The 21142-nt window shown below is 36.2% G+C and overlaps 2 protein-coding genes across 2 annotated transcripts; one reads left to right on the forward strand and one right to left on the reverse strand.

Moving 5' to 3' along the window:
* Positions 1-1618: 1618 nt before the first annotated feature.
* Positions 1619-3663, forward strand: LOC104217556 (uncharacterized). Its single transcript, XM_009767839.2, has 4 exons — positions 1619-2062; positions 2639-2716; positions 2900-2999; positions 3134-3663. Exons 1-4 carry the CDS (start codon positions 1691-1693, stop codon positions 3478-3480), a joined length of 897 nt encoding a protein of 298 aa, XP_009766141.1. The 5' UTR covers positions 1619-1690; the 3' UTR covers positions 3481-3663.
* A 673-nt stretch (positions 3664-4336) lies between these two features.
* Positions 4337-9018, reverse strand: LOC104217548 (probable hexosyltransferase MUCI70). The gene is made up of 6 exons (XM_009767829.2): positions 8522-9018; positions 6760-6974; positions 6473-6649; positions 6110-6265; positions 5096-5372; positions 4337-4936 (listed from the first exon to the last, which is right to left on the reverse strand). Exons 1-6 carry the CDS (start codon positions 8886-8888, stop codon positions 4704-4706), a joined length of 1425 nt encoding a protein of 474 aa, XP_009766131.1. The 5' UTR covers positions 8889-9018; the 3' UTR covers positions 4337-4703.
* Positions 9019-21142: the final 12124 nt, after the last annotated feature.

Raw genomic sequence — 21142 nt, forward strand, 5'->3', positions numbered from 1 at the left:
AAAAAAAAGTTTAAAAAATAAACATCTAATATACATGCATATAAAGGATTTTGACATTATATGCACAATGTAATTTTAGGTTCAAATGAACCTGTCTCATCCGCCCTCTACTCTAGCTTTGTCCCTGGGTACAAATAATAGATCTCAAACCAGTAAATCTTCCTTTTATTTATGGGAAAAAAAAAATAGAGACAGTGTTGTTTATGTGTACCAAAACAGTTGATTCAATTATTTATTTATTTATTTATTCACGGATACACAAAAACAAGCCCAACCATCATTTTGTGAGCTAAATATATATTTATTTTAATATGGTTCAACCAATCTTACAGCTCCATAGTTTTTATCCTTACCCCCAAGAATTTGTCTTCTTGTTGCCGAATGCTTACTCCAAAGATGAAAGTAAGGAAATTCATGTGATTAAAAGAAGACGCGTCTCTACCAAGGCCAACAAATGTCACAATTCAAACGTGGTACTCACAAGTTTAAATCTGCTCTCCTTTACAATCATGTGGAAAGAAGGTGCGAATGAATAGGCCACACATTCAATTTTTGTTCTCTTCACTAGCTTGTTTCCTAAATATCTTTTGTATGGGGTTTACCCATGAATAGTATAGAGAAAGACGTCGTACAGAAACTTATTGATGAGCTTGAATCGTCCCATATAGAAGTGTCAAATTTAGCTTATTAAAATATATTCGGTTATATAATAGGGAAAACAGTTGCGTCAGATCAACATCGGGGTTAAAATCCACCTCCCTTTGCTTTATCAGCTTTGTTTCTTATTTGAACGGTCTTGACTTATAATAATTATAACTCTCACGTTACTTAATTTCTAATATAAGTCTTTTCATTAGCAAAAAAAAAAGTAAAACATATTATACAAATTTAAATAAACAATTGAAGAATGAACTTTAATTGAGCGATTTGGTTTTGACACATTAAGCTTCAACCTGTTTAACATATTCAAATTTAGCCCTAATTCTATTAAAAAAACCTATCACCTAAGTAGTTATGACCACTAAAATGGAACTTCAATTGCTTGACGTTCAATCTATTCGTATACACCGTTCACTAGGGTTTTACAAATTAAGGCACGTGGGGCGACAGCTGATATACAGCCCAAAGCTGCGTTTTAAAATTCAACCATGTAAATCAAAAAGGAATCCCACTTTCCAAATTCTGAAATTATTCTCTCTACGAATAGAAGTCCGCGGAATGATACGAACTGCCACGTGTGCGGAAGAGAATGCTTATGACCCTACACACTGTAATGTAACATTGTTGAAAAGTGTTTTTTAGTTTCCCACTTGGTGTTTATTGGAGCCCGATTATATCCGGATTCGCGCCGCGTAGGATCCCATTCGGAAAAGCGCTCCCTACCAAGGATTTTTTCATACCTAGGACTCGAACTCGGGACCTCTGGTTAAGGAAAGATCAGTCTCATCCACTGCACCACATTTTTTGCGGTTAACATTGTTGAAAAGTTCATAATACCTTACCAAAACCAACCTCTCCAAGAAAAGTGGAGAACAGTGCCAAAACAAAGGTCACATTACTTCACGACAATACTAGCTAATATGCCACGAATCTTCTGCACTTTTTCTGTGTATTGTATATAAATACTTGGGTCCAATGGAGAAAGAAAGTAAGTCAAAAAAAATAAAGAGAAAATTAAACAAGCTGAAAAATGGCCATCAGTGGTAGATTGTTACGTACCTCAAAACAATTGGGGTTAGGTGACAATGCTCGGAAACAAACACCTTGTAAATCTTTCAGGAATTATTCGTTGAGGTTACTATGTTTAAACAAAGGTAGTAAGATTAATGTTGGTGGCGGAGATGTGGAGAAGAAACCAGTGGCAGCTAAGGCTCATGTTGGTGGGGCAGGCACCATGTCAAGATTGGCATGTGTGGTTGTTGACGAACCAATGACACAGAACTGGTTTCCAGATATCGGTTTAGTAGCAGAAAATGTCTCAGATCTAATACTTCAGAACTTGAAAAACTTCCTCAAACAAATGCCGCAGAAGTTGCATCATCTACAGTTGTTCATCGAGAAGGTATGGATTTTCTTTTTCTCATAGGGATATAAAATGTCGTGTCTGGCGGATTTATAGGCAAAATTATGGGGCACGTGAACCCATGGTCTTTCCGCAAAATTAGGTATTCTATGTACTTATTTTCTAAATTGGTATATAATATTAATTATTGATATTCATACTCCAAGAAGGTTGAATGATACACTTGGTTGAATGTTGAGTTATTTATTAAGAGGAATAGGGATTAATTCATACTTAATACGTTTTTTTCTCATTTTTTTAATAGTGCACTCATGTACTAAAAATTTTAGATCCGCCTTTGTCAATCTATGCGTCTAACTAGTAGAGGTATGAATACAGGGTGTAAAGTTATCGACTTCAAAATCAGTGTGATTTTATTGTATGGATTTTTTTTTTTGTGTGTGTGTATACACAGTTTGAAGTTCCGCATAATAATTTATGTCCACAAGTCCAAATCCCAGATTGACATTTCCTACTTCCTGTTAACTAAATGAATAAAAACCCAAGAAATTGAAGTATATTCTTATGCTAAAGATTTGTTTTTTCTTAGTGGATATATGGAATTCTGTTTTGCAGGGTATTTTGGATTGCCGGTTCTTCACTCTCTTTGCAGTTGCAGGGACTTTGATTGGTTCATTATTATGCTTTGTTGAGGTAATATATATTAGTATTATTATTATTATTATTATTATTATTATTATTATTATTATTATTATTATTATTATTATTATTATTATTATTTATGATTATGTTGTTTCTATTTACTTGTATCATCAGGAAGAAATCATTGAATTTTACAATTTTAAGACTAATACATAAACATCCTCGTTATTGCAGGGCTGTTACCTAGTGGTAGAGTCATACTTCCACTATTTTATCGCACTCTCACAGAAGTCAGACCTAGGACATGTCGTGCAGCTATTGATCGAAGCTATAGGTAAGTACTTCTTTCTTAATTTATTTTTATACTATCAACGTATTTTAACCGATTATAGCAGATAATTGACTGCATTTTTATGTTACCAAATTAGAATTAACTCTAAACGAATAATGTTCTATTTTTTCTTTCAGATATGTTTCTTTTAGGGACTGCTATGCTTACTTTTGGAATGGGATTGTATGTCATGTTCGTGGGATCAAGAACTAATGTTGAAGGAGATCAAAGGTCGGGCCAAAATTTGTTTTACTTTCAGACACTTCCATCGATAATGGGAATGAAGTCAGTGATGCAAGCTAAATCAAGAATAGGACATGCACTAATAATGCTACTTCAAGTTGGAGTATTGGAGAAATTCAAGAATGTTCCTGTGGTTAATGGACTGGATCTTGCTTGTTTTGCTGGAGCTGTGTTTGTTTCCTCCATTTGTGTATTCATTCTTTCTAGACTTGCTGTCTCTACCACAAAGGCTGGCAACTAAGAAAGTCTACCTTTTGATACCTTTAGGTGGAGAAGTATATATATGTATAGAGCAAGAAAATTTGCAAGCAAAATAGAACTGTATACTAGTCAACAATTAGGACTTCTTATATATGACCTTTTTGTTAAATATTCTTTCAATTTGTAACAATTCAATAAAAATTTATTCATATTTCTTTGTACATTATTCCGAGTCAGTAAAGAGAATTGCCTTTCTATGTATTACGATTCCTTTGAATAGTGAATTCTTTTTCCAAGACTCCAACATAAAAGAACAGTGGGAAATATAGTATGCATAATTTTATGGTCAATACTGAAAGAGGCTGATGGCTTCCTCATTGACAGAATCGTTTTAAACAAGAGAATAGTGCAGAGAGTTAACTTGAGTAGTTGACAATACTACACTAGAGAGGTTGCTTATTAGAAATTTTAGTCTAGGCTCAATATAGTAAGTAATTTTTCACCTACAATCAAGTAACCGAAGACAAAGAACGAATACAGTCAGACTTCTCTATAATAACATCTTATATAACACTAGTTCACTATAAAAGTCAAGTTTTTACCGGAACCAAATTTCATGTTTTGTCATAATATATGTTTCCTATAACAGCAATTCGCTATAACATACAAAAATATCCGGAACAAACGAGGTTGTTATAGAGAGGTTTGACTGTATAATGACTTAAGTATGGAACTATTTTTAGTCTTGACATCGCCATTATTATCGAGCAAATCCTGCACTAATCCAAGAGAGCTAAACTAGGTGCTTTACATTTGTTAACGCACCTCAATATTAACACAGTAGAATGCGAACCCTGGCAGAATACCCAACAAATTTAACATTTTCAGAAAACTAGTGATAATAAAGAATAATAAATTGATAAAAAAAAAACCTTCCAAACAACGCCACTTTGTTCAAAAGAGATGATAAAAGAATTATAAATCAATAAAAGACCTTCCACACTGTTTAAATACACAACATACTCGCTGCTCTCCTCTTCTTCCCATTGATGAAACCCCCTCGGCCTCTCCCTATCCCTTCAGGGCTTCAAAAACATTGCCCTTTGAATTCTGAAGAATAAATAGGAATATGCTTATCCTATCCGATCTCTCAATCCAATGTCATCAACACACATAATAGAGGAAGCAATATGCTCGAACCTTGGAGAAAGACCTGAGCATTCTTGTTTCGGCTACCTTTCTCGTGCAAACAACGAATATACATCAACTTGTTAGAGGCTTCGCTTTTCTTATGTGACCCATGCTATTAACCAGATCTTTACGTGTACAAACAGGGAACATGTTGATATTCCTAAACTCTTTGAACCGCCAAAGGATGTATGGAAAACTCAGCTGATCACGGGATGTAAAGCGAACCACCTCATTGAACCATAGGCACATGAACAGATTAGTCGATGGTGTGTGCTCTTTCACAATAATTGAAGCCTCAGCAAGAGCTGCACACATAAATTGACTGTGAGAATGACTTATCTACTTGGGAGGAAAAAAAGGTCGTCTCGTTTGTGGAATTGAGGTACAATTTTATAATGATTATGCAGTGGATAACAATTATGGTAAGTCCATCCCCAGCTGACAAGGGAAATGAGAAATCCTACCTTTCTTCCCATTGAATCTCTTATCCTCAGGGAGGCCATCTTGACGGTACTGAGCTAACTGCACCTCCACTTCCTCCGGGGTGGCTTTGTTTTTCTTGACAACAGCCTTTGCCTCATCATACACGCTACTGCGAGCCCCATGTTCTGAGATTGCTAGCACAGAGTTTGAATGCCAGAGCAAAGCTTCCAGCACACCCAATGGATCCCTCCTAAGTTGGGATTTCGAATCTACCCAAATGGAATATCTAGCATTCGGAAAGAGACGATGGGCCAGCATCTGATTAATTTAGACATGAATTAAATCCTGATAAAACAGCTAGCAAGAAAAAAAGTACACATTCACATAAACCTATTATTTAAAAAATTTCAAAAGGATAAACATAAGAAACTTGAAAATTTATTGTGAGAGAGTATTGTGGACTAAATATTGGACAAAAAGCATCAAAACCCTAGCACAAACATCCTGAAAACTACTTTTTTGGTCAACGTCCTGAAATCCACAATTGGAGACCATGACTTGCTGCCGCATTATACAGATATTTTTTGTAGAAATTTTACCTACTAGATCAATGACAATAAAGGCACATGAACTTCAGATGCAATCATCAATTAAATTATGCAATTTCTGCAGTTATTGCTACAATGGGGAGCCCAGGTACAGAGACAAAAAATGGAAAATCAAGCAGTTGGAGAGTATGCAGGTGAGATGATGGATTTTCTCCAAAATGATACATGGTCCAAAAATCCAATTATTAAATCTTAAAGGAAGCATCAAAAGGCGACTAAATTTGACTTTCCCGACATTATTAATCTTCACAATTGGATCATCAATCCGATTTGCTTTATAGCACTTCTACTTTGTAAGGCACCATTATTTCTCGACGCATCGTGGAGAAGAATCTTGTTATCGGGAGTAAGGCAAGATTAACAGAAGCTTCACTTTAAGTATTAGGATATTTTCATTGTAAAATACAAAAGCATACAATAAATCGAGGAATCGGGCAATAAGCATACCTTTGGGATTTTACCATTCAACCTTTGGTCTCGGAAAGGTAGATCTTTAACAAGGATAATGCGCCATTTTCCGATATAATGGTCATCACCAACTTTATGGCCATCTGCCTCTTGTGATGCAAGTGTAATTTCATCCCAAAAAGCCACAAAGCATACCTGCATCATTTAATTCCAAAAACATTGAGTAAACTAATGTGTCCTGCATCATTTAATTCCAAAAACATTGAGTAAACTAATGCGTCCTGCATCAATTAATTCTCCAACGCTCCAACCCAACTACTTTGCAATTGAAGTGTAATCGCACATCATGTAAACTAAAGATTGAAAACCACTCTTAAGCATTAACAATCCCAAAAAAGTAACCTTCTTGAGAGATGACTCTGACATTCCTATAGGTTGATAGAGATCATCTCCACCACCAAATGCACAAGTCGACACCACAGCTTTGCAGGATTCCATATAATTTCTATCTTCAACAGAAATCCTAAAGCCTCCTTTATCACTGTAAAAACCACAGTGGATAGAAGCCTCTCCTTTCACCTGAGAGATAATGCTTAAGCAAATTGTCAAAAGAAAAGGAAAGAGAGAGATACATAAATTATTTCATAGGTAAATAGGCAATCACCAAAAGCAAGATGCAGGTCGACAACCTTAAAACTTTCATCCCTTTGCTTGAGAGTTTGGTTTCCTGTGAATAAATTAAATCTTGTGGACTCCGAGTGTTGCTCAAGTGGCATATTCTCATCAACATAAGCAGGATTTGCCTCTGTGATGTATACCACCCGTTTAATAGGATCAGCAGGTACTTTATCCATGGGAAAATCCAGATGCTCAAGCTCTTCAGCTGGTAGTAGCTTCAAGCAGGCTGAGAGATGCATGATTTGTTGCACATTATTGAAGACGATGGGCCAAAAAACATATCCACTTTGACAAGCATTTCAAATATCTTGTACATAAACAAAATCACTGTGTAATAAACCACAAAGGAATACTGAATAACATAGTTTTACTTGAAGAAAAGCCAAATGATCTGTCCCATATGTCAGCCAGATCACTTTAGCACCAACTTTATGATTCCTCCTATATCTTAGATACTCATATAATAACTCCAAGTATGAGTCCGAGCAACTTAGCTTGCGAGTGACACTTGTTTATTCATTTAGAATTTCCTTGTAAATGCTTCCTTTCAATTGTCCCAAAAATTTGATCTCTTTCCCTAAAAAGTCAAATTATACATTAACTTGACTTTTAAAATTAGATGACTTTGTCATTTAGGGAAAGAGGTCAAATTTTTGGGACAATTGAAAGGAAGCATTTACAAGGAAATTCTAGATGAATAAACAAGTGTCATTCACAAGCTAAGTTGCTCGGACTCGGGTGCGGGTATCCGATACGGGTGTCGATCTAGAGGCCGGTTCGTGATCTAAATTTTAAGATTCGGGTGTATGAACCTAGGTACGGATATGGGTGGGGGGAGTCGGGTATATCTAAAAATAGATCTATAAAAATATGCCTAAATTATGAGACATTGTGGAAAACTTGCATGCAGTGTGTAGAGTTCATTACTCAATCTTTTATTATCAAGTTGTAGGTAGTCATCCAGAAATCTACATTAGCTTTTGTCTTAATCAGAAATCAAAACGCCAAATCTTATTTCTAATTTCTCCTTATTTTGTGGTCAAAGTACTCAATATTGATTGACCAGATCCGGAACGTATCCCACACCCATACTAGTATTGGTGTCGTGTCGACATGGGTGCGACGCCATAAATGAAGAGTCCTTGCAACTTAGCTCGCAAGCAGTTCGCTAAGTAACACCCTTAAAGACCCATATTGACCAATATTGAAACTCCCAACTAATAGCCCTCGTCTGGAAAGTTCAAGGGAAATCAATTGGGAGTGGAAGATCTTGAATAAAGCACTGAGCTCATAAAGACCAAATTTTTATCATTGCCCTTATGCCTAGCACATATTTCATCTCTTTGTAGAATATAACAAATCACAAACATTAAGAGCTTCAAATTGGATGCTTGGTCATACATTACAAACATGCATAGTTCAAGCAGCCTGTCGACTCCTTAAATCATTCAACTTTTAAATCACTATATCAGGGGCATTTCATATAGAATGTAAGAAAACTTCAATTGGATTTAGGTTATATACTATAGGATAAAAAGAATTTGCACCATCAGTAATATTTAACCTGCATTAGTATTACCTTAAGAGATTTATTTGTAATTACCTAATAACTGACCTGATATTTTAAATATATTTTACACCATTAGTGAAGAGAACTTAAACTCAATTCAATTATACAAGCAATGTGCACATTCTGCCTAAACTGACATCGTAATAATAGCAAACAGCAGTTTCGCACTTAAATAATTTAGATCATAATGCAAAAATACTCACGCTCTCTAACTCCATGGACAACATGAGTGACCGGATCGAGACGATTTAAATTCGCCGGCGGTTTCTTCTCAACAGGCTTATTAAGCTTTTGTCCGGTCACCGGATCCGGTTTTTTAACAAGCGAACTAGGTTTCCCTCCAATTCGAGAGGCCTCGAAGATGAGAAGAGCTGCGGCAAGTAAGAATAGGAGAACAGGCCACCACCGGAGAAGCTTTTTAAAGATAATATGAGTGCAACTGGTTTTGCTTCGGTGACCGATTTTCTTTCTCTTCCTTCGAGCTCGTGCCCTAAGCTTGTTGGCAAATTCGTCGGGCTCGTCATCAGAGACAGTAATGGAGATACTGTTGTTGTTTAGCATCGACGACATGGAACGGCGGCGATTAGACGGAGAGATTTTGCAGCCGGCGACACGTCGTCCGTTCTGATCTTTCTTTCTCGGCCGAATATATTAGCTAACGGTGACCAACGCATCAAAAAGCAGAAGTTAGCTTCTTCTTCTTTTTTGCTTTTTTTTTTGTCTCTGATAAAATTCTTTTTACTTGAATAAATTTTCGTTTTTTGTTCTTAGAATTTTAGTTATACATTTACCATAAGAACTAGGGGTGGAGCCAAGATTGAAGGCTATAAATTTAGAATTCTAACTATTTTAATTTATCAAGTTCTAAATTAATAATTTATATATATTTAATAAAAAATTAAGATAAATGTTGGATTTGAACAAAAGATACTAAATTCGTAATACGTTTTCTAGCTCCGCCCCACAAAAAATAAAGTCATTATTCCTTAAACTATGAAATTAATTAGGGTGAAGTGCAATAATAGTCATCTTAAGCTCGCTCTTTAAAATATATCCAAAATTTATAATGTATTTGAAGATTAGACAATTCACCCAAACTAAGCTAGCGTTTGGACATAAATTTTGCTGAGACTTGAAAAAGTAATTTTTGAAGTAGTTTTGAAAAATAATTTTTGGAAGTTAAAATTATGTTTGGACATGCATTTTATTTGAAAAAAATTTGAAGTTTTGTGAGTGGGAGAACAAGTTTCACCCAAAATCTACCCTAAACTAGATTTTGGGAACTTGAAAAATAATTTCAGAAATTTTTCAAAAATAGATCATTAATCTATGAACAAACAATGTTTTCAAAAAAGATTTGAAAAAATATTGCCAAAATGTATGGCCAAACGGGGCCTAAGTATCTTGAATTTGGAAATTCAAGACTTAGTGTCCTGAATTTTTGAGCTACTAATTTGAAATTCACGATTGAGTGTCCTAAATTTCTGAACTACTAATTTAAAATTCAGGACATAAGATTAAAACTTATTGACACAATTTTCGAACTTTATGACATGATGTCCTGAAATTTGAACTTTGAGGTTTAAACTCTAGGACGTCATGTAACGACCCGACTAGTCGTTTTGCTTTATAGAACTCTGTTCCCCTAAATAAGACTTCTTGTACTTGTTTTTACTGATTTATGACTTGCGGGGATGATTGGTTCGGAATTTGGAAGAGTTTGAGTTGAAATCGGAACACTTGGTTCCTTAAGGTTGGCTTAAAAGGCCAAGTTTGACTTTGGTCAACATTTTGAGTAAACGACCTGGAATCGAGACTTGAAGGTTCCAACAGGTTTGTATGATGATTTCGAGCTTGGGCGTATGTCCGGATCGGGTTTTGGATGACCCGGGAGCGTTTTGGCGCCTAATAGTGAAAGTTGATTCCTTAAGGATTTTTAAAGTTCTTTAAATTTAGTTTGGAGCGGCTTTTGTGATATCGAAGTCCAAACGGAATTTCGAGACCAAGAATAGTTCCATAATGTCATTTAAGACTTGCACGCAAAAATTTGGTATCATTCCGAGTAGCATAAGTATATTTCGGCACGTTGGAAGTAGATTGAAGAACTTGAAGTTCATAAGTTTGATTCAATTTGTTTTAGGGTGTAATTCTTAGTTTTAATGTTGTTTCGGGCATTCCGAGGGTGCGAGCGAGTCTGTTTTATGATTTCAAACTTGTCGGTATGTTCGGGCGGTGCCCCAGGGGCCCCGAGCGTCAATCGGACGAGCCTCGAGCTAAGTTGAAAATTTGAGAATGAGCTGAAGCTCCAGTTGCTGTCACAACCACACCTGCGGTTGGCCAGCCGCAGGTGCGAGCCCGCAGAAGCGACTAAGCCATCGCAGATGCGGCCCAAAGGGAGGAGCTCAGGTTCCGCAAATGCGGCCCCTCTTCCATAGAAACGAAACCGCAGAAGCGGTCCCCTGACCGTAGATGCGGCCCCAGCTAGTCCGACCATTTTCCACAGAAGCGGACGATCTCCCGCAGAAGCGAGACCTCAAATGCGGTCCCCTCACCACAGATGCGGAAATCGCTGAAGGCAAGTGACCTTCATTTAATATGAGAGTTTGTCATTTTTGACATATCTCACTCCATTCTTGCGCGATTTGAGAGCTTCAAAAGGGGAGACTTCCATCTAGCTTTGTGAGGTAAGTTATTTCTATTTAATGTGAGTTTAATACATAGTTTATGGGTAGATTACAACATGTAAATTAGTGAAAATTATGAGTTTAGAGTAAAACCTAGGGTTTCGATAAAAATGAGATTTAACCACGAAATTTATTCTGGAATATAGTAGAAATCATATATTCTTGATCCTAAGGTTGTGGATAACGACTTTGTTCGAAAAAAATCTGGAATCCGGGCACGTGGGCCCGGGGATAAATTTTAGGAACCTTGCATTTAGGGTTGGAAAATTACTTTAATAATAAGAATGTAAACTCTTGAGCATATATTGACTAGTTCTTACCCCCATTTGAATTTTTGGATCGTTCGGCTCCGATTTTAGGGTTTGAGCGTATTCTTGAATTTGAAAGTAAGTTTTGGGGCAAGATACGTCTCATTTCTAACCTTGTAAGAGGGAATTTTCCCCATAAGAGTAATAATTGAATATGTGCCACTAATTGCGGGGGCTACGTACGTACGAGGTGACGAGAGTCCGTGCGTAGCACTATTATGCTTAAGTCCCGGTAGTCTAGAACCCAAAAGCATGATTTACTTGCCGTATTTGTAACTTTATTGTCAATTCAAAATGCGTAAATCATATCGAACTTGGCAAATGAATTTCTAAAAAGCTAAACATCATTTTCTTGACCGTTAAAGAGAAGTTTGACATTACTTCGGGTAATTTCTTTCCTGATAAAATAATTGATTAACTGTTTGATGTGTTTATCTGTATTTGACCGTGTCGCATGTATGATTCATGAGCACGGTAATAGATGCATCTATGGTTCGCGTCGTTCGACCCTCCGGCAATGCACACTTTATTATTATATTGGATCGGGTCGTACGACCTCGGCATTATTTGCGCATGCTGTTTGCTTGGTATATTCTGTGATTTGAACTGCTTTAAATGCCTTGAAATATAGATTGTTAACTGAAACGTCGGAAACTGAAATATTATTTATGAAAGAACCCGTCACTTTTCGTTATCAACTGTTATTTATTCATGACATCCATGCTTAGCGTAACACTTAAATTATATTATTATTTAACCCTAGTAAGTGTCAAGTCGACCCCTCGTCACTACTTCTTCGAGACTAGACTGGATACTTATTGGGTACATATTGTTTATGTACTCATACGACGCTTCTGTACTTAATTGTACAGGATCTGAGGCACGTGCATCTAGCTACCCGTCCGGCGCACGTTCCTGATACTTGACCGAGACTCCACGGTGAGCTGCCCCTTCTGAGCCATTCAGCAGCATACCGGAGTCTCTCTTTTGTTTATTATTGTCTATTCTATTTTAGGCAGTAAGATATTATATTCTTTTGTACATTCTACTAGTTGCTCTTGTACTTATAACACTAGATCCTGGCACACACATTAGTAGAGTGTTACTTTTGGCTTGTATATTATTATTATAATTCCCTTATTCTTTTTCTGATTCAGTTGCCTTATAAAATTGTTAATTATCAACTGTTTTAGATTTAAGCTAAGTAAATATTGGGATTGTTTATGAAAATAAAAGAGAACTCACTAGTTGATTTAGGGTTGGCTTGCCTAACAACGGTGTTAGGTGCCATCACGTCCTATAATGAAATTTGGGTCGTGACGCGTCATGTCTTGAAGTTTGAGCGAATTTGGCTAATCTTTGAATATATTATAAACTATGAATATATTTTAAACAACATGCTTAAAAATGGTTACCTGGTGTCATTTTCACAATTAATTAGAAGCCAATTATTATAGGGAATTTGGCATGCGTGACAACTAGGTCCAACAATTGGCATAAAAGCCAAACGTTTTAGGATTTGGCATATGGTAGCCTAAAGTTATTCTCTTTCTTCTAATGGTTCAACCACCACCCTATCATAAGCCCCATCAAAATTATTTTCCTTAAAAATAGCAAAAAATATTTAAAACTCTCTCTCTCTCTCTCTCTCTCTCTCTCTCTCTCTCTCTCTCTTCTTATAGCAACAATCATCCTAGAAATTAGGTTCCATTTCCTTCAGTGGTATGAAAAAACTCTCAAATATTTTTTAATTATTTTTTTTATTTTTTTTATCTGTATATTCAAATATATATAACACAATAGTAATTATATTATTTGTATATCACAGTGTATAATGTAATAATAATGTGTATATCAAAAAAGTATATTAAAATTTTATTTTCCTTCTTTGTATAACACATTTCAGATTGAAAACTCAGGCTCAAGACGACTCCACATGTGTATGCCCTTTTGTATTTCGTGTATATCTCTATGTACATTAGTGGTATCTCATGTATATCATGTGTATATATGAATATCCATGAAAATTTGTGTTATATTCACGATATACAATATGATATCCACGGGCGTCCATAAAAAATTGTGTTTTATACACAATATACAAAGTGATATACACATACATTCGTAAAAATCTGTGTGATATACACTGATGTACACAATATACAACGTGATATACACTGATGTACACAATATACAGCGTGATATACACATGTCGCAGTTGGATTTTTAGGTCATTTTTTTTTACCTGAAACCAGTCTAAATCACTTATAATCTTACTCAAAGTTTGCATATAACCCCGTCTAGATATTTTCAACCAATTTCAATCATACCCACTAGTTCAATCCAACCAAAAAAAAAGAGAGAAGAAAAACAAAGTTGAAATATATTTTTTCTCTCTTAGTTATTGCTTCTAATTTTCTCTGATGTGAGATCAACTTTACCTTTTCATCCCACTGATTATTTTGCATAATTTGCAAAACTATGAGAGCGAAAGAGAAGAGATAGAAGGAAAAATACATAGAGAGAAAAGGAGAGAAAAAAAAGATTACGTAGGTTAGAGAGAGAGAGAGAGAGAGAGAGAGAGAGAGAGAGAGAGAGAGAGGGTGGGGGTTTATAGAGAGAGGACAAATAGGAAGTAGATTTTTTAAAATTTGGCTATCTAATGCCAAATTTTTTGGAGTTGTCTTTGCTAAACTAGTTTATGGCCAATAATTGGTCAATTCCTCTTGCATATTGTTATCTAGTGTCAATATTTTATTTTCCTTATTATATGGTCCCTCTACTCCAATTTAAGTGAAGTTGAAACAGAGGGATTACAAAATTCTTTGTGTCCAATTAACTCTTTAAGCAACCTTTTGAATTATACACGAGAATATAGATGATTTTACATATATTAGTCTCTACGAACGTGTTCTGATGACCCAAAAGGTCATCACTTGTTTTAAAAGTAAATTCTGCATTCCGAGGCCTCAAAAACCTCTTTTGGCATCACCTCAATTTGCATGCGCAGTCCGAACGCGTAGCCGGAAAGCCATTATATGAAAATCTGTGAAAAAATGATGAATTTTGACTTTAAAATAGATTTAAGTTGACTTTGGTCAATATTTTGGGTAAACGAACTCGGACCCGTGATTTGACGGTCCAGAAGGGTCCGTAGGAAAATATGAGATTTGGGCATATGCTTGGAATCGAATTCTGAGGTCCCAAACCCGAGAAATGAATTTTTAAAGAAAATTATTTTCTGGAATTATTTATGAGTTTTGGAAATGAAATGTGTTTAAAGCTTGATAGTATCGGGCCCATATTTTGGTTCCGGCACCCGGTACAGATCGTATGTGTGATTTAAGATAAGTCTGTGAAATTTGGTAAGAAACATATTTGAAATGACGTGAATCGGATCGTATTTTAGAAAATTTGGAAAATTTGAAGTTCTTAAGAAATTTCATGATTTTGATGCTAAATTCATAGTTGTTGATGTTATTTTAGTGATTTGAATGCACGAGCGAGCCCGTTTGATGTTTTTAGGTTGGGGTGCATGTTTGGTTTGGAGCTCCGAGGGCTCGGGTGACTTTTGGATAGGCCATGGAGTGAAAACTTCACTTAAGAATTTGCTGGTATGTTGTAGGCGAGCATTGTATCGCAAATGCGAGAAGTGGCCTGGGCTACCTTATTCGTAAATGCGAAGAAATGGTATGCGACATCGCAAATGTGAAGGCACAGTCGCAAATGCGAAGAGGCCTGATTTTCCTTTGCGAACTCATGTTCGCAAATGCGAAGGTAACAGACTTCTGGGTTCGCAATTGCGGCGACATCTGCAACTTGCAATTTTATAACTTAGCCGAAAATCTTTCATTTTCACACTCTTTCAAACCAAAACACTCTTGGGCGATTTTTCAAAGACAACTCTTCTTCCAAATCGATTGTAAGTCGATTTTAACCCGTTTTGTTCAATCATTAATATCTTTTCACATGATTTCAACTCAAAATCAATGATTTTCATGGGGAAAATTGGGTGTTTTGGGTAGAACCTAGGTTTTTCAAAAATTGGGGATTTGGACTCGATTTGAGGCCCGATTTCAAAACAAATTATATACTTGAGTTCATGGGGGAATGGGTAATCGGGTCTTGGTTCGAACCTCGGGTTTTGACCATGTGGGCCCGGGGGCAATTTTTGACTTTTTGGGTAAAACTTTAGGAAACTCATTTTCATGCATTAGAATTGATTCATTTAGCATTTATTGATGTAATTAAGTAACTCGTGGCTAGATACGAGCGAATTAGTGGTAGAATCAAAAGGTAAACCGATAGTAGAGACTTGAATTATGTTCATAGCATTGAGGTAAGTGTTTGGTCTAACCTTAGCTTGAGGGATTAAGAGTCAAGTCTTTTTTGCTATGTGGTATTTGTCAAGTACGACGTATAGGCATGGTGACGCGTATATATACGTTGGTGTCAAGCATGCCCGTGAGTCTTATATTGTGGTAATTATGATTTGGTTGTATAATTCATGCTTTGGTGATGATTTTTATTGTTAGGCATTGTTTGTGAAAGTAATTATGACATTTGAATATTGAGGAGCGTTGGCTCAAGTTGTACAATGAAATGTGAAAGTATAAGTGGTAATTGAACCTTTTAGAGCATTGGATCAAGTTGTGAAGTGAGTTGAGAAATAAAAGTGAAAAAGAGAAGAGAATCGTTATATTATCTCCCTTGCCGGGAATTTGTTGCTTTTAATATTATCTCCCTAGTCGGGATGTTGATGCTTCTTTTGATATTGTTCCCTTGCTCGGACTTGATTGTTGAACTATTATTCCCTTGCCGGGATTCTTATTGTAATTTCATTTATTCCCTTGCCCTATTGTTTGTGATTGTTGTTTGGGTGAGGAAGAGTGTTAAAGCACGAGGGGTGATGCCGTGTATTGTTTTGGTGAGAGAGTGTTACAGCACGAAGGGTGATGCCGTGTATGATTTGTGAGGAAAGAGTGTAAAGCACGAAAAGTGATGTCGTGCTGCACGATGTATCATTCCGTGCCGATTATATTGATTATATGGTGAGGACGAGAGTAAAAGCACGAATGGTGATGTCGTGCACCTTTTTCATTACTTGATTGCTTTGGTGAGGACGAGAGTAAAAGCACGAAGGGTGATGTCGTGCACTTATTGATTTCTGATTCTTTGTTGATATCTAAGATATGTTGTTTATTCCAATTACCTGTTGTCTTTCTATTCTAAATTGATAGTTCCCTCGTAGCATGTCACCCCTCCCATACTTGACTGTATATTATTGTTCTTCTTTTCCGCTGTATATAGTTAAATTACATAGGTTTATTTGGTAGTCTGGTCCTAGCCTCGTCACTACTTTGCTGAGGCTAGGCTAGGCACTTACCAGCACATGGGGTCGGTTGTGCTGATACTACACTCTGCACTGTGTGCAGATCCTGGAGCAACAACTTTTGGACCGTAGATTGGGTGGGTGCCTTCAGTCTACGCGAGATCCAAGGTAGTCCTGCAGGCGTTCGCAGGCCCTGGCATCTCCCTCTATCCCTTTACTCCTGTTTTATTTACTTAGTTCAGAAACAATGTATCTTTTATCTTTCGGACTTTGTATGTAGTATTCTTGGATCGTCTGTGAAACTATGACACCAGTTCTGGGTGGTCGAGGCTCAAATAGCTATATTAGATACATATTTCAAATAGTTTACTGCATTTCTTCCGCTTATTGTAATTTTCATTGTTTACACGTTATTGTTTTATAATTGATAAGGAATATAAAATTGGTAAAAGGGTAATTTGTTCAAACAGTCGGCTTGCCTAACTCACATTAGTAGGTGCCATCACGACTCCCGAGGATGAAAAATCAGAATCGTGACACGTGCGTTGCACGATAATAATAGCACATAAATATTCAGACGTGCATTTATAGCCTGGAACAATAAATTTAATTAATGGAAGTCGATGTTACTACATTAGCATAATAACCAAATTTAAAATAATAAAAATATTATATATACGTATAGTTTAGAAATAATGTAATTATATCCTTGTAGACAATAAATTTGCGTCGAGAAAATAAAATCAAGACCGAAAAATAATGCAACAATCGTAGTATTTATTTCAAATATTATGAGTGTACAATATTTATGAATCCTCTGATTCTTCTTTTCAATAGTAAATAAATCCAAGGGCCTTTGAGCTTGATCTTGAATCTATATTTGTTGCTACGAACAATGATCTTGTTCTTGAGCTTGAGCTTGATTGCTTGAACTTGACCTTGATTTGTTCTTCGTTCTTCAGCTTGAACTTGAACTTGATTGCCTGAAGCTTGAAACTTGTAGAGAAATTTGCGGCGTGTGATCCGCGAGTTCTCTCTTGCTTCTTGTTATAACTTTTGGTGTCTTTTCTGAGTTATGAAAACCCAATTTATAGTTGTGGAAGAGAGAAGTTGTGATAAGAACAAACTCTTTCCGACCAATCAAATTGAAGTGTGACATGACCGCATTTGATTGGTAAACATGTCACTTGCACACGTGGCGCGGTTTCATTGGCCTTCTAATATGACTTGGCATGCCATGTCATTTTGACATGTGGCATGGTTCTATTGGCTCTTCCATTTGACGTGGCATGCCACGTCATTCGACATGCGGCATTGAGCCTCTAGGAAGATGTCATCTTGGGCCTAATGAAGTGGGATCATCGCTTGTAGCCCAATTAAATTGGACTTATATAACTAATCCAATTATATTAGCTCAAAATATTTATTTGGACTAATAGATTTAAAAAATGGTCCAATTTATTTATTGAATTTAGATCCGATAAATTCTATATGCCTACAAATGCCCCATGCTTCAAGACTTGTTGAGGTATAGGCTTGTCGTAACCGAAAATGGGTCCGAAGTATTGCTAACTTGTCAAATTTGTCGCATGCCAGAGAACAATGCAGAGTACTACCCATGTAATTTGTTACATATATACCCAATCAATTACCCTAACAATGTAATAACCATTTACCTTTGAATTAGGACAAAGACAAAATCATGCAAACTATTATTTTAAAATAAGTTGTAGCGCCAGTGCATCTCCATATCTCAGTAGGAAACTAAAATCAAGACTTATTATAATGATTGGATCACATTCTTTTTTATTGCCATGATTAGAAAATTTCACGCAATTTGAATGTATTTCAACCACAACTCGTAGCCTCTCAACCGCCCAAGAATATCCCAGTGCTGCCGAACCATGAAATTAATGTGCTTGAAGACATAGCCGCCACCTTGTGTGATTTGTAAATGGGATTTTTGTGATTTAATCTCCATGAAAGTCGTAGCCGCCAGTTGGGGCGTGCATTCGAATCGGTTTATTGATAAATCGAATCGATTATTTGTTATCGATTTATCGATTTCGAAATTTTCCTTATCGAGTTATCGATTTCGATTTCGATTTTGTCCTCTTCGATTATCGATTTATCGATAAACCGATAAGATATACTAAAAAGATAAATATACCCTTATTCTATAATACTCTTTCCTTTACCCTAAGTCCCTAACTCGACTGCGCCTTTGCCATTTTCCCTTTCTGATACTAATCACACTTCCATTTGCCAAACCCACACGAATAAGATCGACTAGAACTTACAAAAGTTCTTATTTATAGTTGGAATTTCGTGATTCAGTTGCTACAGGATGAAGTTGAATCTTCTTAGCCAGCGGATTTTCATGGCCAGACCATATCTCGGATCAGTTCTGGAAAGAAGAAGGTACGCATTCTCCACTTCAGCTTCTGCGCCGACATGGGAAGGAGGCGTTTCAATGGCTCAAGAGCTTCCAGGGGCATTGGCTTGGAGTACGCCGGAGTTTACTTTCTCTGCTGGGTTTGCAGTTCGCGGGAGAGAGAGAAAGGTAAAAACGGCGGTGAAGAATGTAAGGTTGACACAATTTTTATGTTATAAACGGTGTTCGTCTTATTTTAGCTTCTTTTTGTCCATATTAGTTAGATGTGTTTATAGCGATATACTTTCTGTGAAATCCCACAAATTTTCTTATTGGTATAATCGATAACCGAATCGATAAACCTCAAAAATCGATAAATCGAAATCAAAAAAATCAAAACCTTATTGAAACGATAACGATAAGCATATGTACAAATCGATAATCGATAAGTAATTATCGATAAGGTCAAAATCGAATGCACACCCCAAGCCGCCAGTGATTTCAATTCCAAATAGCAATTTGAATTGCTTTTGAATTCCAGCGATAACTACCGAGACCAATCCTATTACAAAATAATAATGCAGTAGTCAAATTCTATCCGGAGTGCAAAATACGCAATCCCACATCGGCAATTCACCTCCAAGAACTGCCTTATGACTTCTATAAATACAATACCCTTTATTCCATTAGTTTCACTTTCGGCGTTTGCAAACCACTTTGAGTCTACTTTTGACGACTCGGAAGCATTGACGCGAAGGTAATTTCTTCTTATTTTCTTGTGCTTTATTTATTCTATTGTCCTTTTTTATAGGTGAAACAAGAAATTTGTTCTTGTTTCACAAGATGATCCATGCATGAAGAAGACCATCATAGGGTGTGAGGGGATGAGTACTCATCCTTGCCCGAATATTGGAGAAATTACTCTCAATGTGGCTCGACTATCGGAGAGATTACTCTCAATGTGGCTCGACTACGGGAGAGATTACTCTCAATGTGGCTCGACTACCGGACAGATTACTCTCAAAATGACCTAACTATCAGAGAGATTACTCTCAATGTGGCCCGACTACCGAAGAGATTACTCTCAATGTGGCCCGACTACCGGAGAGATTACTCTCAAAATAACCCGACTACCAAAGAATTACTCTCAATATGGCTCGACTATCGGAGAGATTCCTCTCAAAATGACCCGACTATCGGAGAAATTACTCTCATAATGACCCAACTACCGGAGAGATTACTCTCAATGTGGCTCGACTACCGGAGATTGTTAGCTTCAAGGTTTCATGCATTAATTTTGATGATAACAAACCAACACAATTATTAATCAAAGAACATTTACTTGTGGTAATCTTATTTTTGTACAGGTTTATTCAAGAAAGAAGATGCTGGTAAAGATCCAAACAAATATAGGAAAGGGAATATTATGTGAAGAATTTATCTAGGGAGCTTATTATGGGAAAGTGAATATCAAATATTGAATGACTAACTACAATATCAGAAGAAGAATCTACAGGATATTATGGATGGAAAGTTTTTCAACATCTTGAAAGAAAAGTTGCTAGAATCACGGAGAAGATCTATTATTTTGTGGAAGAAAAACACTACATGGAAAAGATACTACAAGACCAAGGGAGAATATATTTTCTATGGAAAGAAAATATATTATGGATGTAGTACATACTATGGAAAGAGATTGTTTTCCAAGATCAAGAAAGGAATATTTTCAATATAATAGGAGAAGAATGTATTTTCTATGTAAAGTAAATATCTCTATTATGGAAGATTATTTTACAAGATCGAGAAAGGATTTCCAATAGGAGTTCAAAGATGTCACTATTATTTATGGGAAAATATTCTTACTACATTTCCCCTTTGGTATGGAAAAAATAATGTATGGAAATAAGTTTGATTTCCATATAGAGAATGACTATTGCTCTTATGAAAATTTATCAAGGCTATGGAAGGTTGAAGAAGATGCACGTGGAGATGGAGTTATGAAATGCAAAGTTCTGTAAAGAAGATCAACCAAGATATTGCTTGCATATAAAGAGCAAATATTCTACTACCAGGAAAAGAATCCTCTACACAAGGATTCTCATGTTGGTACTCAATGAAGAATTTAC

This window comes from Nicotiana sylvestris, chromosome 4 (genome assembly GCF_000393655.2).
Source record: "Nicotiana sylvestris chromosome 4, ASM39365v2, whole genome shotgun sequence".
In the NCBI taxonomy this organism is placed as follows: domain Eukaryota; kingdom Viridiplantae; phylum Streptophyta; class Magnoliopsida; order Solanales; family Solanaceae; genus Nicotiana; species Nicotiana sylvestris.

Bases quoted from the DNA above. Each gene is read 5' to 3' on its own strand.
- LOC104217556 (XM_009767839.2), top strand. From the start codon at position 1,691: ATGGCCATCAGTGGTAGATTGTTACGTACCTCAAAACAATTGGGGTTA. The intron at 2,063-2,638 runs GTATGGATTTTC...TCTGTTTTGCAG, and splicing joins TACAGTTGTTCATCGAGAAG to GGTATTTTGGATTGCCGGTT. The intron at 2,717-2,899 runs GTAATATATATT...TCGTTATTGCAG, and splicing joins CATTATTATGCTTTGTTGAG to GGCTGTTACCTAGTGGTAGA.
- LOC104217548 (XM_009767829.2), bottom strand. From the start codon at position 8,888: ATGTCGTCGATGCTAAACAACAACAGTATCTCCATTACTGTCTCTGAT. The intron at 6,975-8,521 runs GTGAGTATTTTT...TGCATCTCTCAG, and splicing joins TGTCCATGGAGTTAGAGAGC to CCTGCTTGAAGCTACTACCA. The intron at 4,937-5,095 runs GTAGGATTTCTC...TTATGTGTGCAG, and splicing joins GAGATTCAATGGGAAGAAAG to CTCTTGCTGAGGCTTCAATT.